Source organism: Accipiter gentilis, chromosome 7 (genome assembly GCF_929443795.1).
Source record: "Accipiter gentilis chromosome 7, bAccGen1.1, whole genome shotgun sequence".
Lineage (NCBI taxonomy): Eukaryota > Metazoa > Chordata > Aves > Accipitriformes > Accipitridae > Astur > Astur gentilis.
Genome location: NC_064886.1, coordinates 13360406 through 13385168, shown reverse-complemented (window position 1 = coordinate 13385168; position 24763 = coordinate 13360406). Strand labels below are relative to the sequence as shown.

At 67.5% G+C, this 24763-nt stretch overlaps 6 protein-coding genes across 13 annotated transcripts; 4 read left to right on the top strand and 2 right to left on the bottom strand.

Annotated features, from left to right (window-relative positions):
* Positions 1 to 431: 431 nt before the first annotated feature.
* On the bottom strand, positions 432 to 3625 carry FLAD1 (flavin adenine dinucleotide synthetase 1). The gene is made up of 7 exons (XM_049806544.1): positions 3344 to 3625; positions 2462 to 3221; positions 1834 to 1981; positions 1531 to 1629; positions 1252 to 1441; positions 785 to 858; positions 432 to 706 (listed from the first exon to the last, which is right to left on the bottom strand). Exons 1-7 carry the CDS (start codon positions 3608 to 3610, stop codon positions 571 to 573), a joined length of 1674 nt encoding a protein of 557 aa, XP_049662501.1. The 5' UTR covers positions 3611 to 3625; the 3' UTR covers positions 432 to 570.
* A 276-nt stretch (positions 3626 to 3901) lies between these two features.
* CKS1B (CDC28 protein kinase regulatory subunit 1B) lies at positions 3902 to 4963 on the bottom strand. 2 transcript variants are annotated; one of them, XM_049805767.1, is made up of 3 exons: positions 4816 to 4957; positions 4218 to 4345; positions 3902 to 4148 (listed from the first exon to the last, which is right to left on the bottom strand). In XM_049805767.1, exons 1-3 carry the CDS (start codon positions 4872 to 4874, stop codon positions 4096 to 4098), a joined length of 240 nt encoding a protein of 79 aa, XP_049661724.1. In that variant the 5' UTR covers positions 4875 to 4957; the 3' UTR covers positions 3902 to 4095. The 2 variants fall into 2 exon arrangements, with proteins under 2 accessions (XP_049661724.1, XP_049661723.1); XM_049805766.1 differs by lacking the exon at positions 4218 to 4345 and having other exon boundaries at positions 4816 to 4963.
* Positions 4964 to 5176: 213 nt separating this feature from the next.
* Positions 5177 to 15964, top strand: SHC1 (SHC adaptor protein 1). Of its 5 annotated transcripts, XM_049805763.1 has the most exons (14): positions 5184 to 5280; positions 7471 to 7559; positions 11333 to 11494; positions 11705 to 11775; positions 12086 to 12149; positions 12427 to 12546; positions 13014 to 13067; positions 13202 to 13253; positions 13436 to 13562; positions 13682 to 13850; positions 14058 to 14118; positions 14240 to 14407; positions 14500 to 14762; positions 15028 to 15954. In XM_049805763.1, exons 2-14 carry the CDS (start codon positions 7548 to 7550, stop codon positions 15154 to 15156), a joined length of 1452 nt encoding a protein of 483 aa, XP_049661720.1. In that variant the 5' UTR covers positions 5184 to 5280; positions 7471 to 7547; the 3' UTR covers positions 15157 to 15954. The 5 variants fall into 5 exon arrangements, with proteins under 5 accessions (XP_049661722.1, XP_049661720.1, XP_049661721.1 ...); XM_049805765.1 differs by lacking the exon at positions 7471 to 7559 and having other exon boundaries at positions 5177 to 5280; positions 15028 to 15953; XM_049805764.1 differs by lacking the exon at positions 5184 to 5280 and having other exon boundaries at positions 6100 to 7559; positions 14243 to 14407; positions 15028 to 15956.
* A 430-nt stretch (positions 15965 to 16394) lies between these two features.
* Positions 16395 to 18386, top strand: PYGO2 (pygopus family PHD finger 2). Its single transcript, XM_049806263.1, has 3 exons — positions 16395 to 16600; positions 16682 to 16731; positions 16813 to 18386. The coding sequence occupies exons 1-3, from the start codon at positions 16477 to 16479 to the stop codon at positions 17890 to 17892; spliced, it is 1254 nt and encodes a 417-aa protein (XP_049662220.1). The 5' UTR covers positions 16395 to 16476; the 3' UTR covers positions 17893 to 18386.
* A 77-nt stretch (positions 18387 to 18463) lies between these two features.
* PBXIP1 (PBX homeobox interacting protein 1) lies at positions 18464 to 22307 on the top strand. 3 transcript variants are annotated; one of them, XM_049806260.1, is made up of 11 exons: positions 18464 to 18619; positions 19378 to 19456; positions 19586 to 19688; positions 19770 to 19837; positions 19917 to 20061; positions 20165 to 20371; positions 20440 to 20463; positions 20561 to 20634; positions 20734 to 20859; positions 20965 to 21968; positions 22048 to 22307. In XM_049806260.1, the coding sequence occupies exons 2-11, from the start codon at positions 19397 to 19399 to the stop codon at positions 22103 to 22105; spliced, it is 1869 nt and encodes a 622-aa protein (XP_049662217.1). In that variant the 5' UTR covers positions 18464 to 18619; positions 19378 to 19396; the 3' UTR covers positions 22106 to 22307. The 3 variants fall into 3 exon arrangements, with proteins under 3 accessions (XP_049662217.1, XP_049662218.1, XP_049662216.1); XM_049806261.1 differs by having other exon boundaries at positions 20153 to 20371; positions 20561 to 20577; XM_049806259.1 differs by having other exon boundaries at positions 20153 to 20371.
* A 610-nt stretch (positions 22308 to 22917) lies between these two features.
* PMVK (phosphomevalonate kinase) lies at positions 22918 to 24370 on the top strand. The gene is made up of 5 exons (XM_049805496.1): positions 22918 to 23023; positions 23168 to 23231; positions 23540 to 23692; positions 23764 to 23893; positions 24112 to 24370. Exons 1-5 carry the CDS (start codon positions 22941 to 22943, stop codon positions 24246 to 24248), a joined length of 567 nt encoding a protein of 188 aa, XP_049661453.1. The 5' UTR covers positions 22918 to 22940; the 3' UTR covers positions 24249 to 24370.
* The last annotated feature ends 393 nt before the right edge of the window (positions 24371 to 24763 follow it).

The following is a 24763-nucleotide window of genomic DNA, read 5'->3' as shown; positions in this document are numbered from 1 at the left end:
GCGGATGCACCAGCTGCAGAGGAGGAGGTAGACGCACTCCCGCAGCAGCCGCAGCAGCCAGGAGCCCAGGCGCAGCCCCAGGGAGGCATTGTTGGGTGCCGGCAGTGCCACCACCCGCGCTGCTCGCCTCAGAGTGCCCAGGGGACGGGCAGCTGTGGTCCGGAGGAGGCGCATGGCCGATCAGGGATCAGCGGGGTCTGACGCGGGGAGGGAGCCACGCTGACATGCGGCTCCCCAGCAAGTGCTGGAACCTGCTCCATTCTCTGGGCTTCAAAAGCTTCCACAATAGCGGGTGTGGGGAGGGGGCACTGGCCTGGGGACCCTTTTGTTCAGGCAGAGCTGGCCTCACCCCCTGTCCTGCTCCTGCCAGAGCCCTGCGGGGCCCAAAGGGACCGGCACAGCCAAGCGCGAGCATAACACAGACCGCAGGCTGAGCACAGCAGGTTTATTCAGTGCTGGCAGGCGGCAGGTTTATTCAGTGTCATCCCTGGCAGCACCAAGGACATCTGTGGGGGAGCCGTTTGCTGGCAGCAAACCAGCAGAGCCTCCCCAAGTACAGCTCACAGGCCTTCACTGGCGGGAGGTGCGCTCGTCTTCCTCATTTTCCAGCTCATAGGCAGGCCGGTAGCTCTCGTGGCCTCGGGCGTCGGTGTAGCGCAGCGCCGGGTTCTTCAGTGTGTTGGCCATGCTCCCCAAGGAGGTGTAGCTGCAGAGAGAAAGCAGCTGCAAGGCTGCGCCCAGGGGCATCAGCTGTGCCAAGCAGAGGGCAGCACTGGACACTCACCCCTTGTCGTAGAGCACGCAGTAGGGGACAAAGAGCTTGCGCAGAAATTCCCAGATGTCCCGATAGGTCCAGTCCTGCAGGCAGAATTGGGCAGGGATTGCCACAGAGCCAAGCAGTTTGCCTCATCCTCCCCAGGGAAGGTAGCTGGCTCCCCGCAAGAGTACACAAGAGAGCCAGCTGGCCCCCAGGGTCCCAGAGCACCCCTGTTCCTCCAACACAGGAAAAGCCCCCAGCGGGCAGGAACGAGCCCTGCCTGACAGCACCAGGCAGCTTGGATGCCGCGAGGGGCACCCGCAGCTGTGCAACAGGGCAGGAGATGCTCTGTGGAGAAGGGAAACTGGGAGGGAGGCCCTCTGGGATGGGGGTGGATTAGTGCCGGTTTCCAGCCCTGTCACTTTAACCTGCCAGGCTCACTCCCCCACCAAACAAGGACAGCCCCGTCCCCAGATTGGGTGGAGGCCACGTACCAGCAAGGGGTTCACCCGCATGTACGGGGGCCAGTTGGGGTCTGTCATGCACATGGGCGTCAGAGTGCATGAGTAGGGGTCTGTCCGCCGTGTCCCCATCAGGACGGCCTCCAGCTGTGGCTGCTGCTCCTTCAGGTGGACCAGGGCCTCCCGGATGGAGCCCTCCACTGTGCAGAGCTCGATCTTGTACCTGGACAGGCAGGACAGGCAGCTGCCTGCCAGGCTGTGGGAGATGCTGCTCACCCCCTGCCTGGCAGCCCACCCCTCTCTGCCCCGTACCTCTGGACGGTCGCCTGGATGAACTGCTCCATTTCGGGGAAGGGGGACATGATGCGGATGTAGAGCACCTGCAGCTTCTCCTGCCTCACTGGCCACCGCCTGGGGAAGAGACCCATTGCAGCTGGGCTCTGGCAGATAGCAACTGGAAGCAGGGTGGTTGCCCAGTCCCCGTGAGCTGGGTCCCAGGAATCCACTCGTCCCCCTGGAGTGGGGCAGGGGAGAGCCTCGGAGCCCCAGCCAGGGTCTGCAGGACCCCTTCACCCCTGCCCCAGACCAGGCTGGTTGAGCCCCACAGCCGGGTACCTCTCCACAGCGGCATGGACAAGGTGCAGCAGGGCTGTGCAGTCCTTGCCCCCGTTGAAGCCCACGCAGAGCTGGGCCAGGCTGTACCGGTCCAAAGCCTCTTCAATGGTCCGCAGTGCTGCTGCCACCTTCTGCCCCAGGGCCGAGCCTGCCAGGAGGAGACAGTTGGTGCCCGCCCGGGGCCATGCTGCCTTGGCGCTGCCCCAGGGCCTGCGGCACCTCGCCCTCCAGGCACGTCTTGTCTCCAGACGCACCGCGGAGCCACCACCGGCACCACAGGCTGGAGCCAAGAGCTTGCGCAACCTGGAGGTCTGTGCCATGGATGGGACAGAGATCCTGCCTGCACAGGGGAACCATGGCACCACTCCCCCTAACACACGCTGTGCTCAAGGACTGGCACTGGCTGGCCCTAACTGTGGTTACAGGTCCCATTCCTACCTGCGTGGGATGGAGCCCACTGCAGCACCAGCAAAGCCTGAGCACCCCTCAAAGCCCCCCAAGCACACCAGAGCAGGTAAGCTCTGCTCCCAGGCCGGTCTTCCCACCACTCCAGCCCTGCTGGGCTGCAAGGCCTGCGCAGGAGCAGTGTGGAAGCACCGAGCCATACTGCAGCACCACTTCCCTGTACCTGACTCAGCCAGGCCATAAACCTCTGCAGCTGCCGGCGAGACGCAGTCTGTCACCAATGGCACAACAACACCTGGCGGCAGCTTCTCTATCAAGAAGCAATACGCTTCCTCCAGGTCCTGCTCCGACTCCGAGTCCAGCGTCAGCTTCACACGGTAGTAGTTGTTGGCCCAGTCCGGGTAGGAACCCAAGCTGACACGGCCCTGGAAGGTGGCGTTGGCCTGGTCCAGCACAGGTGTGATGAGGATCTCGTCGGCCGCCACGTAGATGGTGCGGGTGTGGAAGCGGGTCTGCTCGCTGCGGAAGAGGTGGGTGAGGCCATCCAGGGCGCGCTCCATCAGCGCCGGGATGCCGGGGAAAATGTAGACATTGCGCACACTGACCAGTGGGTATTTGAAAGTGCCACCCGTGCACCCATCCGTACCGTAGTTGAGGTAAGAGGACTCAGGGACACGAGCCAGTTTCATCTCAGGGCACTGTGCGTCCGTCTTGCCAAAGAACTTGTGCACCAGAGCCACCAGCTCGGGGTGGGGGATGACCCTCTCCCCGAAGGCCCTGGCCACAGCCTCGAAGGTCACGTCATCGTGCGTGGGGCCGATACCCCCCGAGGTCAGCACATAGGTGAAACGGGCGGCAAAGACGGCCACCTCGCCAGCAATGGCGTCCACCTCATCAGGCACCACTGAGATGCGGGCCACCCGCACGCCCAGGGCGCGCAGCCGCCGGCACATGAAGAAGGAGTTTGTGTCCTGCGTTTGGCCCTGGGGGGACGGAGACACCCGTAACGGCGGGGGGCCCCGGGCCTGCCAGGCCCCGGCTCGGGAGCAGGCCCCGGCCCGGCCCGCCCCCCGCAGGCCCGACTCGCCCCCGGCCCCGGCCGCACCTTGAGGATCTCGTCGCCGATGATGATGATGCCGGCGGTGGCGGCGGAGCTCCGAGCCGCCGTGGGGCGGGAAACCGCCATGGGGCGGGAGGCGGCGGCGCGCAGGGCCCCGCACGCCCGCAGTGCCCCCCACATGGGACCAGCCGGCCGCCGCCGTCCGGCTAGGCCGCGACACCACCCCACGCTGATTGGCCAGGCAACGCGCCCGTCACGAGGGATGGCCAGTACGGATTGGCCGGGAGGCGGAAGCCGCGGGGACGGAACCATGGCGGCGAGCGGGGACGACGCCCGCTCCCCCTCTATGGCTGTGGGTCCGCCCGGCAGGCAGAGGGCGGTGGCACGTGCACCTCCCCCGGACACCGGGAGCTCCGCCCCCACCCTCTCCCAGGCACCGGGAAGGGGGGGGGGGGGGGGGGGGAGGGGAGGGTTGCTCCGGGGAATCCGTCCCCTACCCCCCGCCCCCCCTGGTCACCGGGAGCATGCCTGCACCCCCCAAAGCAGGATGCTGAGGCACCGGGAGCCCCCGCCCCCCCGACACAGCAGACAGTTGTTCCCAAACATCCATTTATTGAAGCTTCAGTGTGTGCTCAGGCTTGGCATTAGGAAGGGCCCCCCCGGCACTGGGGCCGAGCTCCCCCCCCCGGGCAGCGCCCAGGCGGCCCCGAGGATCACGGGGTGAAGCCCCCCCGGGAGCGAGGAGGAGGAGGAGGAAGGTGCAGTCTCGGTGGGGGCTTCGGTGGGCCGGGGCCCGCTCACTTCTCCGGCTTCTTGGGCAGCGGCCGGCGGAACAGCAGGATGTGGGGCTCTGAGGAGGGAGGTGGGGGGGTCAGGCCGTGTCCCCCCGGCCGCCGCCCGCCCCCCCGGCGGGGCTCACCTGGCTCGTGGATCATGTAGTGCACCCAGCCCTGGCTCTGCTGCACCCCCAGGTTCCGCCACTCCGACTCCGACAGCAGGTGGGTCCTGGGCACCAGCTTGGCCACCTCCTTGGGCAGCATCACGTGCCTGCGACCTCCCCACCCTCAGAAGGTGCCGGCAACGAGGACCCGCCCCCCACCCCGGCTGCAGGTTCCCCGCCGGGAGCCGCTACCGGGACCAGGCCCCCCCGCCCCATCCACCGGGGAGCCGCTAGAAGGAAAACTCCCCTCTTACCCCACCGGGGGAGCCGTGAGTCGCCCGCCCCCCTCCCCTCGCTAGCGAGCCGTTAACGGCCTCCTTCCCCCGCCCCCACCGCCGGGGAACCGTTACCCAGACCAAATTCCCCCGCCCCACCGAGGAACCGCTAACAGGACGCCCCACTCTTACCGAGAATCCGTTACCGGGACACCCCTTGCCCCCCAGCCTCCCTGGGGATCCGTTACCAGGACAACCCCCTTCCCGCCCCACCGGGGAGCCATCACCGGGGCGCGCCCCTCCCCCCCCAGTCCCCACTCCCTCCCAGGAGCCGTTACCGGGCCCTCCCTCCCCCGTCTCACCGGTACTCGAACTCCTCGTCGTCGTACTTGTCCGAGTAGTAGATCTGCTTGTGCGCCATGCCGGCGGTCCGCGGTCCGCCCCCTTCCCGGCAGCCCCCGCCGCGCCCCTCACCTCAGCGCCCCGTCGACCCGTTGGCGTCCCCGCCCCCCCCCGGCGCTTTCAAACGCAGCCGCCCCGCGCTCCCATTGGTCGGCGCCACAGAGCGGGCCGCGCGTCACGAGGCGGAACGGGAGCCCATTGGCCTGCGCTCGTACGGCGGGGCGGGACCGCGGCGCCTCTTCCCCGCGGGTCGGGTATGGCCCGCCATTGGCCCGCTCGTCACGTGACGGAGGCGCGGTGAGGCCGCGCTGGAGGGTGTGGGCCGGAAGTGAGTGGCGGCGCTGGAGGGGGGAGGGAGGGTGGGCGGTGCGGGCGTCGCGGCCGCCGGGACCGGAGGAGACCGGCTCGAGACCCATGGTGCCCCGGTGAGCGCGCGGAGCGGGGGGGCCGCGCCTGGGGGCCGCGGCGGGGTCGGCGCGGCCCGCGCAGTCCCGTGGAAGTGGCCGGGCTGTGTGGGCCCCCGGCGGCCGCCAGGCCCCGGGCTCCCGGGGGCGGGCGAGGCCCCGCGGTGCCGGGCCGTGCCCCGGGCAGCCCCCGCAGCGGCAGTGCCGCGCTGGGGCTGAGTCGTCCCCGCTCGCTGGTGCGCACTGCTCGCCGCCACTGCCTTGCGTGGAGCGACTGGGTTGTCCCGCCGCAACCGGCCCCAGGGCCCAGCGCTGTGGGGAGCCGGGCTGCCCTCCCCCGCTGCATCTGCGTGGGGGAGCCGAGTGGGGGGCTCGGGGCCCGGTGGGGCGGGCCCGGCCCCTTCCCCTCCCCTGGGCGGCCCAGCCGGGGGCAGTGCCGGGCCGTGCCAGCTGCTCGGCCGCCTTCAGGGCTCGGGGTGGCTCCGGTGCCCTGGACCCTCCCCTGGTGTGGCGGCCGCTGTACGTGCCCAGAGCCGCTCGCTGGGCTCTGTCTCGGGTCACCCCATCCCGGGCGCTCAGGACTGTGTGCTGGTGTGGTGCACGGGAGTGAGGCCGGCTCCGGGGATGCTCTTGGGGCCTGGGGAAAAGCCCTGGACCCCAGACTGGCATGACCCCCAGCAGGGATGGGGCATCAGCTGGGTTCGGAGGGATCCTTGGCCTCTATAGTGCCTGGGTGCGCTCTCCTGCCATCTTGCCTTCAGCCTGCCTGCGCTTTGATGCCTTGGGGGAAGACAGGGGGAGAGTATCCGGAGCAGACCTGGCTGTTGTGGACAGGGGTAGACATTCCCCCTTGCAGGCTTTTGCCTTCCCTCTGGCAGCGTGTTTTGTCCGTCCCTTGCAGGCTGTCCTTTCTTCTCCAGTTGAATCTCTCCAGTAGGATCATCTGCATTCTGCCCTGGCCTAGGGAGACCCTGAACGTGGGCCCTGAGGGAATGTGACCCAGGCCCTGCCCGCCAGGTTGGCGCTGTGGATGCCTGTGGGCAAAGGGCAGCTCTCGGCAGCACTCCCTAGGGATGCCCTGGCCTCTGTCTGTTCCAGAGGGTTGAAGATGCCGTCTCTTCCCAGCTGACCGGGGCCTGAGGATCCACCCATAGGCCTTTGGTGGGGGAGCGCTGTGGCCAGGTCACCTGTGCCCCTGGGAGCTGTGTGGGGTAGTGTCCCCTCCTCAGTGGGGACACAACTGGGTCCCATGGAGGCTTCAGTGAGGCTGAGCACCCAGGTTGGGGTCCCGATCCTCCTTCCCTGCTGCCAACCTTGGCTCCTGGTGTCCAAAGGGCCTTGTCATTGCCTTTGCTTGGTAGCGAGTGACCTGGCATGGTGCTGCCAGGCCCTGGCCAGGGCTGATCTGTGCCACTGTGCTTGCTGAGCGGGGCCCTCCTTATCTCGCTGCCTCCTGAGCTAATCGTGTTAGTACCCACGTGGGCTCCGGCACAGCCTTTGCAGGCCCCAGATAAAGGCACAATTGCTGCAAGGAAGTAAATCATGTTTGTTGCCCTCTGCTGCTCGGTGGCCTGGCCCCGACCACATCGTCTGGGCTGTGGGAGTGAGAAGGGCAGTGGCTCTGGAGCTGCTCCTGCTTCACTTGCCTTATTTTCCCCTCACAGAGCTTTCTCCCCCTCCTGGCTCCCCTCTTATAGCCTCTTTCCACAACTCCCTTCTTCACTGCTCCCCTGGTGAGGAGGGGGCCACAGCCCCAGGGGCTCTGCACATTCTTTTGCAGCAGGGTGCTAGCTGAGGGGGTGGCAGGTGGGCAGGAGGGGGAAGCTCTGCCCCTCTGGGCTGTCTCTGCTCTTCCTGCTTGTGTGTGGCCTCTAGGCACTGGTTTTGGGGCTGGGTAGGGATGGGCTCCGACACTTGTCGGGTCATGGAGAGACTCTCAGCCCTTGACACCATTTGCTGGTGTGGGTGAGGTCTGAGCAGAGCCAGGGTCAGCCTCGTGCTCCTATCCCAGCGTTGTCCTCCCTTGGATGGGAAGCAGGAAGCTTCCCTGGCGCTCTCACCCCTTGTATTGGCAGCGTGTTGTATGGCTGCTACAGCCCCATCTGCCTGTGGTCAGCGAGGAAGAGCAGGGTCTGCCTCTTGATGCCAGGGCCACTGCCTCGGCGGTCCAGGGCAGGGCTGGCTAACTCCCTGTTTGTCCCCGAACCGCAGGTCGGAGTGCCAGACGAGAGGGGCTGTGCGTTTCTGTTCCCTGCCCGGGGCCTGCCCTGCCCTGCCCTCTGCCAGCGATGGAGTATGTGGTAAGGACTTCGGTGGAGGGCTAGGTGGCTTCGGTGGTGGATCCTGCCTCCCCTCTCTCCCTGCTGGCAGGGCCCCAGCCTCCTCCCCAGGTCTCCGCTGGCATCTCCCAGCCCCTCTTCTGTGCGGCAGAGAGGTTGTGCGCAGGAACATGTAGATGCCGTGTGATGCTGTTGTGATGTTCAGGGGAAAAAAATCAGCTGTTGGCTGGATTTGAATGTTTCTTTGCTTCTCCACTGCGGCCGCTGTCAGACTGAGAGGGTCTCCTGCCCCAGGCGAGGCGGGTACGTGCAGCAGCAGCTGGTGTGCAGCTGCCTGCTCCTTGCTGCAATTTCTTGCCAAACCACTGGCGTGTTCCAGGTCTCTGACTCAGCTCTGAGTTTGTGTTTCCTGGGAGTATGTCGGGCGCTGACCTGGTAGCAGAGCCCCGAGCATCCCCTCTCTGTTATTCTTCCTTGCCCTGGGCTGTGCACGAAGTCCCAGCCCCAGGCGCCTGAAAGTAGCCCACATCCCTCTGTCTCTCCCACGTGCGGGGAGGATATGGCCCCTCTCCTTGCTGCCAGGGTATGAGATGTGTCCCCAGAGCTCATCGGGGGCGGTTGTTCTGGCTGCTCTGCTCGTCCTCCGCTGCAGGGGCAGGAGCTCGCTGCTGGCCTGTCCGGCAAGGGGAAGGGCTGCTGCCTGCTGGATGGGGCTTAAGGGCTGCCTGTTCAGGCAGAGCTGTTGTTCCACGGCTTTGCACATGTCTCAGTTTGCCTTCTGCGCTCTGAACCTGCTGGGAAGGGGTCTCTGACACCCTGCGGTGGGCTCTGGGGTCGTCCATGGCAGTGACACCTCTGGTCTCCAAGGGCTGGGAGCAGCAATACATCCCCTCACCAGCCAGTGCAGGCTGGCAGGGTGACGTGGGCCGGCTGGCCTCAGGATGTTCTGATAAGATCAGAAATCATTCCATCTTATAAAAGCAGAGGCCTGTCTGAGCCAGGGGGCTGCGGCTCGTGGGGCATGCCAGCCCCTTCGTGCGTGTCGGGGATGGCTGCTCCGAGCCCTGTCGCCTGTCTGGGCCTGGGGTAGTGGGAAGGGGCTGAGGAGACCCCCCTGCCCCTGTGCAGTTCCCTCCTGCTCTTATCCCGGCAAGGCCCTGAGGAAGCATTGGGGCTTATGGAGCCCGTGCTGGGCACGTGGGGGGACCCCAGCCCCACATCTGCCAGTGGCCAGGCCCTCGTGGGCAAACCCCACTGTTTCATGCCCGTTCAATGCCGCCTAGCTGGGCTTCCCCCGACACAACTGGGGGCTGCGGCTGGCCCCTCGTGGGGCTGGCGGTTTCCTGGCTCCCTGGCCCCAGGCTTCCTGCTTTTCTTTAGAGCTTCGGTGCTGCCGGCCACGGGAAGGTCACAGCACCGAGCGGCCGGGGGGCCCCTGGTGGGGACAAGTGCTTCGCAGGACGGCTGGTGCAGTCTCTGCGCCCATGGGACCACCGCTGCCAGTGGCTGAGGTGGGGGCTGGTGGTCGCGGAGGCGGTGTGTGCGGCCGAGGCGATGCTCCGGCACCAGGAGGGGGGAGGGTGATGGACCCGCCATTGTGAGCCACGGTCCCTTGCACCGTGCAGGAGGCTATTTCCAGCTCCATCCTGGCTTCCATTTCCCTGTCCCCGTGGCGGTGTGCCAGCGTTTGGGAAGCAGGGCGGGCAGCCACCAGGGCTGAGCAGCGCCTGGCGGCGGGTCCAAGCAGGGAGAGCCCTTCCCTTAGGCCGGATTTACCCGGTTTTGGCTCGGTGGCCGGTTTTGCAGAGCGCCTGGTGCCTGGGAAAGCCCTGGCCCGTGGTGGGTCAGAGGGGTTGGGTGCTGCGGAGCTGCTTGAAATCCCCACGTCAGCCCACGGGAGGTGGAAGGGGGGAGAGCTCTTGCACCCCCGGGAGGCTGAGGTGGACGAGGCTGTGAAAAGTGGCGTGGGTGGTGCGGTTGGGTTGGCCTGAGGTCCCACTGGTGTGCCGGTGTGTCAAGGACGGGGCGAAGCAGTGGAGACTTGCCCCTGACACCCCTACCCACCGGTGGTGGCTCTGCCCAGCTCCCCATGGTAGAAAGGGCCGAGGTTTGCCCCCTGGCACGCTCTCGCTGCCTGCCCCTGCTAGCGCCGCCTGTGACCTTGATTCTTCCGCTCCAGATAGGCACTGGGTCCCCACCCCTCGCCAGGAGCCCCTCCTGCGCTACGCCCCAGCCTGCACGCAGCCCCCGCCGCGGGCAGAGCCTGCCCCGCCGCCTGTGAGTCAGCACGGCCCTTCCGATCAGCGGCAGCCCCTTCTCCTCTCACGGGAGGAGTCACCGCTCAGTGCCGGCTGCGATGCGGGAAGGAGCAGCAGCAATTAGCAGCAGCCACCTCTCCTGCCGGCTCCCCACCGCGGCCGGGGGCCCGTGCTGAGCCCTGCCGACAGCCCACCTGTATCCTGCTGCTGGGCATCCTCCTCTTCCTCCCACCAGCCCTCCGGGCGAGATCCGTGCCCGGAGCTGCGTTCACGAAGGACTGGATGTCCTCGCATCCCAGGCAGCTGCAGGCACTGGCAGCATCTCAGCATTGCAGCCCCCCCGGCTTCGGGTGCCGCTCCCCCCAGCAGAGCCTGGGGAGCCAACGACGGTTGCCTGCCGCTAGCACGTGGGTTGCGTAGCACTGGCCGCCACAGAAGGACCTTGTTCGCTCCTGGACAGTGCTCGGAGCGGGGCTGGGCTGGGCTTGGATGCGCTCTGTGGCTGCCTTGTCTCAGAGCTTTAAATATTCATGCTTTTGATTTCCTCTTAGCGGCTGGCGACAGCAGGGCAGCGCAGGGGCTGAAGCGAGTCGGCTGGGGTGGAGGGCAGCTGTGCTGGACCCGGCGGTGGGGCAGACGGGGCTGGATCCGGCCTCAGCTGAAGATGATGGGATTTGTTGCCGGCCCGGTGCAGGAGCAACGTGGGGCTGTAGGGCTTGAGTACCTCCAGGCTGGGGGCCAAGTGTGCTGAGCCCCCTTTCCCCGTGCTGGAGGCTCCCTGGGGCGTCGCCGCAGCCCCATTTTCCTCCCCACCGTGGTGGGAGCGTGGGGTCGCTCTCCGTCTGTCCGGATCCGCGCATCCTTGCTGACGCCGATCGTGATCAATCAGCTGCAACGGCACAGAGCCGGGCAGCCCCTGGACCTGCTGCCTGGTGTCCTGGGGCCGGCTCTCCCTGCCAGCCATGCCAGGCTGGCGTGGACCTGGTGCAGAGCTTGGCCAAGGCTTCTGCTTGGGGGTGGCTTCCCAGTGGCTGCAGGTGCTCGGACTCTCCATGGGGCCCCCATGAGACCCAGCTGGCTGCCTCCACCCCGCTGCCAGACGGGACGGGACGGCCTTGGCCCTTCTTGCCTCTCTCCAGCATGGATCTCCTGCAGAAGAGCAAATACAGCCACCTGCGGAACGAGTCCGTCTCCTCTCTGGAGGAGGCTGTGGGGGGCGTGGGGGTCCCAGCCTCCCCAGTGGAGTCCCTCACAGGCATGCAGTCTCTGCCTGGCTCCCTGTCCTCCTCTTCCCTCGGCCCCGCAGCACCTCTTGGAGAGCTCTCGCCCGAGTCAGAGGACAGCCCCACCACCCTCTGCTCCTTCTTCCCCAAAATGGCCAACCTGAAGCTCTCGAATCCTGCCAACCTGCTCAGCCTGCGGGGCTCCTCCACTGGCGGTAGCCCAGGGGAGTCCAGCCCTGCAGGGATGCTGGAACCAGCACCGGGGGGGGCTGCCGGCCCCAACTCAGCAGGACCTGTCGCTGTCTGTTCCCAGGATATGAACAAGCTGAGCTGCGGGAAGAAGACGCGGGTGGAAGGTGGCCAGCTGGGGGGTGATGAATGGACCCGCCACGGCAGCTTCGTCAATAAGCCCACCCGTGGCTGGCTGCACCCGGATGACAAGGTCATGGGCCCCGGGGTCTCCTACCACGTCCGGGTAAGTGCTGGGAACTGGGGGGGCATGGGAAGGGTCATGATGGGGATTTAGGGACCTCCTGACATGCTCCTTGAGGGTGGCAGGTGGGCAGTGGGATTCCCCGGGAGGTCACCGCTGTGGAGCTGGAGGGCTTGGAGCCCCAGCCCCCTCCCCAGCTCTGTGGGGAGCAAACCCCAGGGCTGCCCAGGCTGACCCTGCTCTCTTCCCCAGTACATGGGCTGCGTGGAAGTCCTCCAGTCCATGAGGGCTTTGGATTTCAACACCAGGACGCAGGTCACCAGGTGAGCTCTGCCTCTCCCCACGGGCTGCTGCTTTTGGGGCAGGGTGGGTCCGAGCCCCACACAAGCCACTGGTGGCACGTGGGGCTTTTGGTGGGGGCCAGGCTGCCTGCCGCCCCATCAAATATTAACACCAGCATGCTTTCCCCGCTTGAAGAATCCCGGCCAGCGCTGCCTGAGGGCTTCCCATTTGTCACCCTGTCCTTTCTGGCTGTGCTAGTCCCCGTGTCCTTGGCCCCATGGTTGGAGGGTCACGGGGGAATGGGGAGGGCAGGTGCTGGGGTGGATTGACATCCCACTGTGCTCCCTGCAGGGAGGCCATCGGGCTGGTGTGTGAGGCTGTGCCCGGTGCCAAGGGAGCTGTGCGGAGGAGGAAGGTGAGGCTGGGCTGGGGAGCTGCTGGGGGGAGCATGCTCGGCCGTCTGGGCATGGGGCCAAGGGCCGGATCCTAGCTTGGCTGGCCATGCCCAGGCTGGGCAGCCCGAGGCTCTGATCTCCCACCATGGCTTGGGCCAGCGGAGCTCAGCAGGAGTGTCGGTGAGGACGAGGTGCCCTGTCTCTGCTGTGGAGGGCAGCAGGATGTGCGCTGTCCCCTCGCAGTCAGGCTGTGTCCGGCCTGGGGAGCCCCTTCCCCATGCTGCTGTTTGTCCCCAGCCCTGCGGCCGCTCCCTGAACTCCATCCTGGGCAAGAGCAACCTGAAGTTTGCTGGCATGCCCATCACCCTGACCATCTCCACCAGCAGCCTCAACCTCATGGCTTCTGACTGCAAGCAGGTGAGAGTGAGGAGGTGCCAGGGGCTGGGTGGCTGGCTAGCTTTAGACAAGCAGGAATCCTTGTGTCCCCCACCCCGGGCCCTGCTGGGGCAGGGGATGTCCCCAGCCTCCCTAAGGGATTACTGGGTGGGCTGTGTGACCTGCTGAGTACCCACCTCCCACCAGTCCCTGAGGGTGAAGAGGTTGGAGCAATATCCTGCATGCTTGGCAGGATTTGTCCTGGAGACCGAGAGACCCAAATCCCCTGGCCTGGGGACAGGTCTCCCAGTTTTCACCCTGCTTCCAGTGGCCCTGTTGGTGTCCCAGCCCTTTTCCTGGTGGTCTGTGGCTCATAACCAGAGCTCCGGAGGCTTGTTAAGCCCCTGTGCCAGGCCAGCCCCAGGAGGAGTGTGACAGGCGGGAGGTGTTGCCTCTGGCTGGGCGCAGAGTAGCTCCTGGCTACATCCAACGAACTCTCTGCCTTTCAGATCATTGCCAACCACCACATGCAGTCCATCTCTTTTGCTTCTGGGGGAGACCCGGTGAGTACACGCGGTCCCTGTCCATGCATACCCTGCCCCATGCTAGGGATCAGTGCCTCTCCTGCCCTCTCCCCAAAGTCTCAGGCACCATGTTCCCTGGCAGCTCTGTCTCACCACTGGTGTCTTGCCCGCAGGACACAGCTGAGTACGTTGCCTATGTTGCCAAAGATCCTGTCAATCAGAGAGGTGAGGCTGCTGCTGAGGGTGCTAAATGCCAGAGCTGTTTCATGGATGTTTAGGCACAGCTCAGTGTGGTGGGGAGGTACTGGGTCCCCCGTGAGGAAGCTCCGGGGTGCATAGGGCAGGCTGGAGCGGTGGAGAACTTAACATTGGGGTTCCATGCTCCCATCCCACCATTCCCTCCCCAGCCTGCCATATCCTGGAGTGCCCTGAGGGCTTGGCGCAGGATGTGATCAGCACCATTGGGCAGGCCTTTGAGCTGCGGTTCAAGCAGTACCTGAAGAACCCCCCGAAGCTGGTGACACCACATGACAGGTAAGGGTAGGGCTGTGTGGGAAGGAGGAAGGTGAGAGGGTGTCTGAGATTGTTTGGTTTTGGAAAGGGGATGCAGTCCTGGCTGCTGTCAGCTGCTCATCTGTGCTGTGCCCTCCCAGGATGGCGGGGTTTGATGGCTCTGCCTGGGATGAGGAAGAGGAGGAACCAGCCCCGGATCACCAGTACTACAATGACTTCCCCGGCAAGGAGCCTCCCATTGGGGGGGTTGTGGACATGCGGCTGCGGGACGGGGCTGGTCAGACCCCCAATCACCTGGGGGCCACGCTGGTAAGGCTCTGGGTGCGTCCTTGTGGGGAGGCTCCATGTTACAAGGGAGATGCAGGGACGCCAGTGGGACCATAGGCTCTTCACTCAGGGTTATTCTGCCATGAGAGCTGTGGCAGATGACTCCCTGGCACCTCTAGCAGCCCAGGATGGTGGGAGTGGGAAGGGGTGGGGAGCGCAGCGGGGCTCACCCTCCACCTCTCCCTGCAGCCTGTTGGCCAGTCGTCTGGCGGGGAGTACGACCCCCGGAAGCAGCACGCTCCTGCCCAAGGTAACACGACAGACGTGGCCAGTCCCCATCTGCTTTCCTTGACCCCAAGTGCTCCAGCAGTGGGCACTGGCGTTGGGGCCAAGGCAGGCTGGAGCTCTGCTGACCACAGTGCTCTTGGTAGCAGGAAGAGAGAAATACCCGGCTCCGGTGGGCGCATCCGGCCGCACAGACCTGTTTGATGACCCATCTTATGTCAATGTGCAGAACATGGACAAGACACGCCAAGCATCGGCCGCTGGTACCCCTGCAACGGCCAATGGCAGCACCCAGAGAGACCTCTTTGACATGAGTGAGTGGAACTGCAACTGCAGCTGTGTCTGGGCTGGGGGTGGTTGGCAGCAAGGTCAATCATGGTCCCCCCTGGCTTCTCTCTCTCTGCAGAGCCCTTTGAAGATGCCCTGCGTGTCCCTCCGTCTGTACCCATGGGGCTACCCCCCGCCCAGGTGGTGGCCTCCATGGAGGAGCAGCTGAGACGGGAGCCCTGGTACCATGGGAAGATGAACCGCAAGGAGGCCGAGAAGCTGCTGAAGGTGAACGGAGACTTCCTGGTGCGAGAAAGTACCACCACCCCGGGCCAGTACGTGCTGACCGGCTTGCAGGGTGGGCAGCCCAAGCATCTGCTACTCGTCGATCCCGAGGGAGTGGTGAGTCCACTTAACGCCCTGAGGACATAGCTTGGCACAGCTTGGGGGGGCCCTGGGGCTTACAAGAGCCACCAGGGCATCGGGCTTCCCTGTCACTTCTTGGGGGAGATGCCTCTGGGCTGGCTTGGAGGATGGTGAGGGCCGGGTGGAGCGTGGGGGTGAGGGCTGCTCCCCTCCAGTTGGTGCTAAGCCCATGGAGGCTGGTGGCTTTGGCCTCCCGCAGCCATCAGCAGCCTCTCGAGTGCCCCTTCCCTGGCCCCCCCAGGTGCGGACGAAAGACCACCGCTTCGAGAGTGTCAGTCACCTCATCAGCTACCACATGGACAATCACCTACCCATCATCTCGGCTGGCAGCGAGATGTGCCTGCAGCAGCCTGTGGAGAGGAGACTCTGAGTGCTTGGGGGGCCCCGGTGCACAGCCCCCCAGCCCTGCTCCCTGCCCCGGGAGCCCTCGGACTCTGCCTGGGACTGAGCATGGACTTTGCCAGGGACGGGGCCTGTCCCCATCTGCCACCTGGAGCTGGTGGCTGTGGTGGCTGTGGGCAGCATGGTGTGAGCTGTCTGCAGCGTGGGGGGCTGTTCTTGCCAAAGCCTCTGCCTCCTCCCCCCAGCTCCAGCCTTTGCACAGCAGCTCAGCTCCTACCAAAACCCAGCCCCGCTGCCATGCCGCAGCTGCTCTCTGGCATGGGCATGGGCTCAGGGCTGGCAGAATCAAGCCCCCCTCTCTGCCGTGAGCCGGGGTGGCAGCCCGGCATAGTCCCCTGCCCACGGGCCACGGAGGGGGGCTGGGGGGGTGGGTCCGCTTCATCAAGCACAAGGCCCGGCCAGCCCTGCCACCCACCGTACCTGATCACTTTACGTGTTAACTCTGTGCCTTGACCCCGCAGGTCCCACACTCTTATGCAATGCCGCGGGGCAGGGGGCCGGGGACAGACACCCCCCCCTCCCCGTGCTCCCAGCTCCCGCCGTGCCCCTTCCTGGGACGTGCTCCTCTGCACCCCCTCCCTGCCTGCCTCCCCCCCCCCCCCCCCCCCCCGGGGTCCCGGCTCGCCACGGCCGGCTCCGGCAGCCCCGGGGGGGGGGGGGGGGGGGCAGGAGGGTCGTTCCCTCCCTCTCCTTGCATGCACGGTCTTACTCCCCCCAAGCCAAAGCGCAGCCCTGCCCCTCGCAGCCCCGCCCCCCCTCCCCCGGGGCCCGCTATACCAAAGGAACCGGCGGTTGGTATTAAAGTTGGTATTTCTCTAGGCCCTGGCTGGTGTGAGGGGGAGGGGGGGGGACACACACACCGGGCCCACGGCCCCTCCTGCCCCTGACGCTAGCGTCGCCCCCTCGGTCGGCACATGGTTCCTTCGACTCCCTTCTTCCCCCTCCCGGGCCCTACACATGGTCCGTGTCGCTCTGCTTTACCCCGCCCCCGCGTCATGTAGTTGGTTGGGCCGTCCCGCCACCGCCCCACCCCCTCCCCCCCTAAGCCAGGGCCTGGCTTATGGTTCGTCGCGTTATAGCACCCTCCCCTCCCGGTGCTGCACTTGGTCTGCCCTGGCTCTCCCCACCACCTCTCGCTGCCAGACGCGTGGTGGTCGCCTCCCGAGCACCCTCGTCCCGCCCCGCGCGCGGTGATTGGCTCTGCCAGGCGTCTGTTTCCGGTTCCGGTGGGGTACGCCGTGAGGCGGAGCGGCGGCGGGCCCATGGCGCCGGGCCGGCTGTGAGGGCCATGGCGGCCCCACACGCGGAGAAGCTGGAGGGCGGCGTCCCTGCCCCGCCGCCCCCGCCGGGGCCCCCGCACCCCGCGGGTAGCGCCGCCGCCGGCGGGCCCGGCCGGAAGCAGGGGAAGGCAGGTGAGCGCTGACGGGCGGGCGGGCGGGCGTGGGGGGGGGGAGCCCTGGCTGCGGCTGATGCGGCCCCGCTTGTCCCCACAGGGCTGCAGATGAAGAGCCCCGAGAAGAAGCGGCGCAAGTCCAACACGCAGGTAGGGCCGGGCGGCGGCGGGGCCGGGAACGGGGCCGGGGCCGGGGGAGCCGCAGCCCTGACCGGCGCCTTCTCCCCGCAGGGCCCCGCCTACTCCCACCTCTCGGAGTTCGCCCCGCCGCCCACCCCCATGGTGGACCACCTGGTGGCCTCCAACCCCTTCGAGGATGATTTTGGGGCCCCCAAGGTGGGCGCAGCCCCTGCCCCTTTCCTGGGCAGCCCTGTGCCTTTCGGCGGCTTCCGCGTCCAGGGGGGGATGTCACCGCAGGTGCCCCCCGGTTACGGTGGAGGCCCCCAGCCCCTGCGGAGGCAGCCCCCCCCCTTCGCCCCCGGGCAGATGGGCCCGGCCTTCAGCATGCCCCCCCAGAACCCCGGCTATGTCCAGCCCGGGGGCATGGGCTTCCCGGGGCAGCCCTTCAGCCAGCCCCTCGGACAGAACTTCAGCCCCCCCGCGGGGCAGCTCCTGCAGGGGCCTGTCGGGGGCTTCGGGCCCATGATTTCCCCCACTGTGGGGCAGCCCCCCCGGGGAGACATGGGCCCCGGGCCAGCCCTCAACCCCCCTGGGGGACCGGCGGCCTCCCAGCGCTTTAGCCAACCCGGCAACCTCTTTGGACAGTCGCCCATGCAGCGCCCAGGGCAGAATGTGCCCCCCCTGCCCCCCACCGCCAGCCCCTTCCCCGGGGCCGACCCCGGCTTCCCTGCTGGCGGCGAGGAGGGGGGCAAGAACATCAACCCCACCCCCAGCACCTTCGCCCAGGAGCAGCATTCGGGCTCCCCTGCCACCGTCAATGGGGCGCAGCCCGGTTTCGCCCCTGGCAGCACCGGCCGCGGTGCTGGCACCCCGGAGACCAACAGCCTCCCGCCACCCCCACCCGGTAAGGCAGCCGGCAGTTCAGGGCACCAGCCACCGCCAGGGCTGGTGTACCCCTGTGGGGCTTGTCGCAACGAGGTGAACGACGACCAAGACGCCATCTTGTGCGAGGCCTCCTGCCAGAAGTGGTTCCACCGGGAGTGCACGGGGATGACGGAGAACGCCTATGGGCTGCTCACCACTGAGGCCTCTGCCGTCTGGGCCTGCGACTTCTGCCTGAAGACCAAGGAGATCCAGTCGGTCTATGTCCGGGAGGGCCTGGGACAGCTGGTGGCTGCCAACGATGGCTGAGCTGCTTTCCCACTGCTGCCAGCAGCTTCCCCTGCCGATTTAGGACCAAACCCCCTTTTTTTGTAGCCGCTGCCACCGCCGCCCCCCCCCCCCCCCCCACCAGACACAGAGATGGTGCCATGCACTGGCTGTGGCTCCACCAGCTGCCACTGGGACCCGGGCCGGTGCCGGCTGTGCCGTTGCCAGCCCTTTGCTGCGGGGGGGGGGGCTGCAGCCCCGGTGCACTGGCCCGTGGGGGCTGAGGCTCCCTGGTGCCCCCCCAGCTCTGCCTGGTGGGGTCAGTGCCCTTGGAAAGTGTGTGTGTGTGTGTGATCCGGTCCCCACCGCCATCCACGACTTCCCCCGGGGCTGTGCAGCGTTCCCGGTGTCCCTTCCACATGCTCGGGGCAGTCCCGCTGCCTGGGACAGTCCTGGTGCTTCCCCCCTCCTTTTAGCCGATCGTTAATGGAAACTTTTGTACCGTCGCTATAAAACTCTGAAACCCGCGTCTCAGTGTCTCGCTCCGCTCCCGCCGAGGCGGGGGGGGGTGTCCGGTACCGGGGGTGCGGGGTGTCCCGTACCGGGGCCCCACGTGCCTGACCCGGGCTATCCCATTGGTCCGTCGCCGCCACCGGCCGTCCCCATTGGGTGTTTGCGTCACGTGCGTGCCCCTTCCCGAGGGCGGCGACCGGCACCGGGGAAAGTTCCCGGGGAAGGGGACCGCGGCCGGGGCCGGCAGCGGCAGCAGGTACCGCCCGGTTCTTACCGGCCCCGGGGACCGCCGCGGCGGAGTCCGCTTCCCCGGGCGGGGTCCGGGGACCCCGGGCCGGGGTCCCCGGGCGGGGTCCGGGGACCCCGGGCCGGGGGTTGGGCAGCGGGCGCGGCTTGAAGGGGTGCAGCCCGGTGCCGAGGCCACGGGGGCGGGGAGGGAGGGAGTGTCACCGTGCGGGACCGGTTCCGGGTACCTGGGGGGGGGAGGGTGGGGGGCTGCTCGAGGTCCCGGTACGGCCGCCGTCCTGCGGCACCCCGGTGTCCCCATGCCGGGCCCCGCGTCCTCCGTCCACCTGTCGGGCAGCATCACCCGGCTAAAAATACCCGCGGCGGCAGCTGGGGGCGGGGGGGCGGTGCGAGGGTCCAGTTTTCCTGGGGCAGCCGGTGCTTCGGCCGCGGCTGCTCCCTGCAGCAGCCGGGGATCCCCCGGCGTGGGCAGGGTTTGGGGAGCGGGGACCGCAACTCTGCCAGTCAAATCCCGGTGGTGCTGGGAGTTGGGTCATGTCCTTCTGTCTGTGCCTCCATCCCTCTGTCCATCCCTCTGTCTGTCTCTCCATCCATTCCTCCTTTTGTCCATCTGCCTCTCCATCCCTTTGTCTATCCCTCCTTCTGTCCCTCCATCCCTCTGTCTGTCTCTCCATCTGCCCCTCCATCCATCCCTCCTTCTGTCTCTCTGTCCCTCCATCCCTCCACCTGTCCCTCTGTCTGTCCCTCCATCCGTCCATCTCCTTTCAGGTGGCTCTGGGCTGTCCCCATGGCAGAGAAAACAGCCTCCCGGGTCTCAGACCACAGCTGGGTGCTGGCGGGCAGTGAGGTGAGGGCTGGAGACACCCTGAGGCAGCACCCATGGCCTGCCCGGAGCTGCGGGCACGGCTGCAGGCAGAAGGAGGCAGATGGCGGTTGAGGCTGAAGGTGCCACCTGCCCCCCACCCCCTTCTCCCAGGGTCTGCCTGTCAACACGGTGGGTCCAGAGCAGGATTTGGCCTCCCATGGGGCTGAGGATGAGGAGTTGAAGGAGGAGGAAGGCACCCAGGACACCATCACAGGCAGGCAGCAGCCGTGGGGACAAGGCAGACCTGGTGTTCCCCTGTGCTGCTGGCTCACCGCTGCTCTCTGCCTCTCCCCAGCCGTGGCCGCCAATGGCACAGCTGCCTTCCCCGGCCAGACCCAGCACTCAGAGAGCAGCAGGCTGGGGGTAAGCCTGGGAGCAGGGAGGGGCTGGGGTCCTGCTCACCCCGTGGGGATGTGTGACACCTTAGTGCCTGTGCCCACAGGACCTGGAGGAGTGTTGGGACCCCAGGGCTGGGGTGGTGCCCGCCCCAGATGGCTCCACAGAGCCCAGCGTGCCGGATGGCGATGAGCAGGAGGAGCCCGATGCCGAGGCTGAGCCGGGACCCTGCCCTGACAACCCCATAGCAGGTCAGGCCCTCCCAGGGGACTGGCTGGGGGGGTCCATGCTGGCAGTGCCGGGGTGCAGACCCTCCCTGGGGGTCCCCCTGTCCCTCTCCAGGGCCACCAACAGAGGAGGGGAGCTGCACCAGCAGTGACGATGATGTGGAGGGGCTGCGGCGGCGGCAGGGCCACAAGCCCTGTCCTGCTGGACCCCCCCCTCCCATGCCTGCCCCGCACCAAGGGACACCGGATGCCAGTGACAAGGATGGGCTCAGCATGAGCAAGTACCTCCTGGGTGCCTTGGCACTGGTGGCTGTGGGGCTGCTGATTGTCTCCGGTGAGTGGGGGTCCCAGGGGCAGGGCAGGGAACTCGGTGTCCCCCTCATTGTCCCTTCCTCTCCCCAGGTGGCATCTACGACCCAGTGGATGGTGAGTAGGGGGGACTGTCCTGCCCGGGCAGGGTACAGCCCTGCGGCAGCCTGGACATTCAGCCATGGTCAGACGTCCCTGACTGGTTCCTCTCCAGGTCCCATGGAGAACGTGGTGAGCCGGGACGTGGCAGCCGGGGAGCAGGAGTTGCCGCTGCCCACTGATGGCAATGTACGGAGGTGGTCCGCAGTGGGGCTCAGCCCCTCTGAGCTGGCCAAGGGGAGGCAGTGTCTCAGTCCCCCCGGGGCTCCCATCCTTCCTCTACCCCAGGACTCGCAGCAGAAGGCCCCCTCATCAGATGCCAGGGACCCCCAGAGCGTGCAGTCTGTGAGCCTTCTCCTGGACAAGCTGGCCAAGGAGAACCAGGAGATCCGGCTCATGCAGGCGGAGCTGCAGGTGGGCGAGCGTTGTCATGCCTGGGGAAACCAGGTGCCATCTCCTGGCACTGCTCTCCCGCTCCCACCTCACTCACGGCCCCCCCACTCCCTCCCCCTGCCCCAGGCCCACAAGGAAGAGCTGCACGCCCTACTGCAGAAGAGCGAGGGTGAGCCGGTGGCGGCCGGGGCGCAGCAGCAGAGCCTTGCCGCGGAGAATGCGCGGCTGCGCGCAGCACTGGAGCGGGAGGCCGCCGCACTCCGTGACGCCCAGGCTGAGCTGCAGCACCTGCGAGCTGCAGGGGCACCGGGCAGCCCCCGGGCTGGGGAGCCGGTGGCACAGCAGCCCCCCAGCACGGGTGCCTCAGCCCATGGTGAGGATGCAGCACGGCGTGAGGGTACCTGGCAGCACGGCTGGCTGGCTTTGGTGCGGCAGGAGCTGGTGGGTGCCTTGGAGCGGGCGCGGGGCCCCGGGGGTCTTGAGGGGCTGGTGGAGGAGCTGAGGACCCTGGAGCAGCGCCTGGGCCGGGAGCTGGAGGCAGCCAAGCCCTTCCCTGGGCCCTGGAAGAAGCCCTTCAAGGCAGAGAAGAAGGAGAGCAGGCGGCACAAGCGGCACGGTGCCGGGGGGGGCCCCCACGAGCGGGAGAGGAGGGAGCAGACCAAACCCCACGCGCCCGGGAAGGACCACCGGTTTCCCCGGGAGCACAAGCCAGGGAAAGCCTGGGGGAAGTCGTCTCACGGCCCCCCCCAGCACGGCCCCCGCAAGCTGCCCCCTCTCAGCTGGTACCAGGCACCCCAGGGCTGCTCGGGGGTGGCCGACTGTGCCCGCAAAGAGGGCCGGGAGGTGCTGGGGGCTGCGCTGAAGCCGGTGCAGAAGGCAGAGTTCCTGCGGCTGCTGGAAGGCTTCATGGGGCGGCTGGGCTGGGGGGTGCACTTCAGGGGGCTGGCGGCACGGCTGGACGGCGCCTTCGGGGCCGACGGCACCTTCGCCCACGACCGCCTGCGCTTCGTCGACTTCGTGGATGACGTGGAGGAGCTGCTGGAGGAGGTGGCGCGGCAGGAGCGAGGCAACGAGGAGGCGGCCGACGGTTTCGAGGAGTATGTGCTGCGGCATTACGCCGGGGACGGCGGGTGAGCCAGGGCGGGCGGTGCCAGGGGGTCCTGAGGGGCCGAGCCCTGGGACCCCATCACAGCCCCCCTTCTCTTGCAGTGCCGCTGGGAAGGAGCAGGGCCGGAAAGCCACGCGGCAGCACAGCACGGGGGGGTAGAGCCGTGGGGGGCAACGCCTTAGTGTGCTGGGGCGGCCGCCCCACTGCAAGCCTTCGTCCAGCACCCCCAGGCAAGGAGTCCACACGGGCCGTTTTTGGGGGACCCGGAGGCTGCCGTCGCACCCCACAGGGCCGGGTCCCCGACGGGACGTGCTGTGTGATGCTGCACTGTCACCCCACAATAAAGTCACTGCTGGGCTGAGCTGTGCGGGTGTGGGGAAAAAGGGGGGGCGGGGATGGGAAAGGGGGTGCTGGGGGGGGGGAACGGGAGGGTGGGGGAAAGACTGCTGGGGGAACGGGGAGTGCTAGGGGAACAGGGGTGCAGGTGGGAAGTGGGGTGCTGGGGGGAATGGGGGTTGCAGGCGGAAAGTGGGGTGATGGGGGAACAGGGAGAGGGGGTGTTGGGGGAACGGGGTGCAGGTGGAAAGTGGGGTGCTGGGGGAAAAGGGGGTTCAGAGGAGGAACAAGGCATGCTTGGAGGAAAGGGGGGAGCTGGGGAAGGGGTGTGCAGGGGGGAGGAGGGGGTGCTGGGGGGGGCAGGATCGCGCCGTGACCCCACGGGGTTTCGGGGTGCCCCTTCCCACACCCCCGCTGCGGTGCGCGGCGCGGCGCCGGCCCCGCCCTGCAGGGGGCGCCGTGAGGCGGGCGCTCCGCCGGAGGGGCGGAGTCAGCGGCGCCGCGCCCCGCCCCCCCTCCTCGGGCCGTACCACTGGGCTCCCTCGCGAGGGGGGGAAGGTCCGCGGACAAGGGGGTAGGGCGGGGCCAATCCTGGTCGGGCTCCCTCGAGCGGAGGGCGTGGCCGAGGGTGGGGCGGAGGGCGTGGCCGGGCGGGCGGATGGCGGTGCCGCGCGCGGTGGTGCTGCTGAGCGGGAAGAGGAAGTCGGGGAAGGACTTCGTGGCCGAGGAGCTCCGGAGCCGGTACCGGGGGCGGGGCCGGCACCGGGGGGGCGGGGAGGCCGGGACCTGCCCGGGTGGAGCCGGCCGGGCCCTGGCCCGGTGCCGGTGCTGGTGCCGGTCCTGGTCCCAGTGCCGGTGCCGGTGCCGCTGACTGCTCTCCCGTAGGCTGGGCCCTGACGTGTGCACCGTCCTGCGCCTCTCTGGGCCCCTCAAGGAGCAATATGCCAAGGTACCCCGGCCCTGCCACGCACTGCCATGCCGTGCCGCGCCGCCGCCGTGCCCAGCAGTGCCATGCTGTGCCGAGCTGCACCACGCTGTGCCGCTTCGCGTTGTGCCACACCATGCCGAGCTGCGCCTCGCCGCACCACGCTGTGCTATGCTGCACCATGCTGCACCACATCATGCCGTGCTACGCTGTGTCGCACCGTGCTGACCCATGGCGTGCTGCACCAAGCCTTGCCGTGCTGTGCTGTGCCGCGCCGCGCCGCGCCATGCCCCATGGCACAGGCCGTGCCTACTGACCCCTTCTCCCCGCAGGAGCACGGCCTGGACTTCCAGCGGCTCCTGGATGCCAGTGCCTACAAGGAGACGTACCGGCAGGACATGATCCGCTGGGGCGAGGAGAAGCGCTGTGCTGACCCCGGCTTCTTCTGCAGGACAGCGGTGGAGGGGGCAGCACAGCCGGTGTGGGTGAGCGGTGGGGGACACACAGGGGTTGCAGGGGGCGCAGGGTGGGTGCTGACGGAGCCCCCACTGCGCAGGTGGTGAGCGACACGCGCCGCCTCTCGGACGTGGAGTGGTTCCGGGATGTCTACGGTGACGTGGTGCAGACCGTGCGGGTGGTGGCCACTGAGGAGACGAGGAAGAGGAGGAACTGGGTCTTCGTCACCGGTGAGCCAGCCAGCGGTGCTTCCCCCAGCACACTGCCAAACCTGGGGCTGCGCTGGCACCGCGGCTGCCCCACGGGCACGGCTCTGCCGCCTCCACTGCCATCCCCTGGCTGTGGGAGCTGGCTGTTTTGGGTAAAGCACCCCAGCCCCAGGGCGATGGATGGACAGATGGATCCTGACCCACCTTGGGGGCCTCACCTGGGCTCTGCTCGTCCCCAGGGGTGGATGACACCGAGTCTGAGTGCGGTCTGGACCAGGGAGTGGCCTTCGACTGGGTGATCACCAACGACGGGGACGAGCGGTCCCTGGACGAGCAGCTGGAGATGCTGCTGCGGTCGCTCCGCAGTCAGCTATAGCTCGGTGACCCTCTGACGGAGTTTGAGGACAGTGTCGCCTGCCCCGCCTCACGGCATCCCCCCTTCTGCCTTGTTGCAGGCCCTCCTTGCCCTGCAAATAAAGCTCCAATGTGGAGAACCGCTGCCACCGTGGGTCTGTGTCTCATTTCCCTGGGGGGGGACACCTTCACATGGGGCTGGGGAATGCGAGCGATGCCTCTCTGGCTGTGTCCCCACCCCCCAGGTAGGCTCCCCAGCTTTTGGGGGGGCAGAGGTGCAGTCTAATTCCCGCTGCTGGGGCGGGGGTTACCAGCTGGCTGTTCGTGGTGTATTTTAATAGGCTTCCAGTGGCCAATTCCCTACGGATTATCCGCTTCCCAAGCAGACGGCTCCTGCCCTAATACCTGCTCCTCTCCCACAGCAGCTGGGCACAGCCGGGGGGGGGGAATCCTGGGGGGCTGCGAGAGGGGGGCTGCAGGCTTGGGGAGGGGCATTAGGGTCCTATCCCCCATACCACATCACGGCAGTAGGGAGCC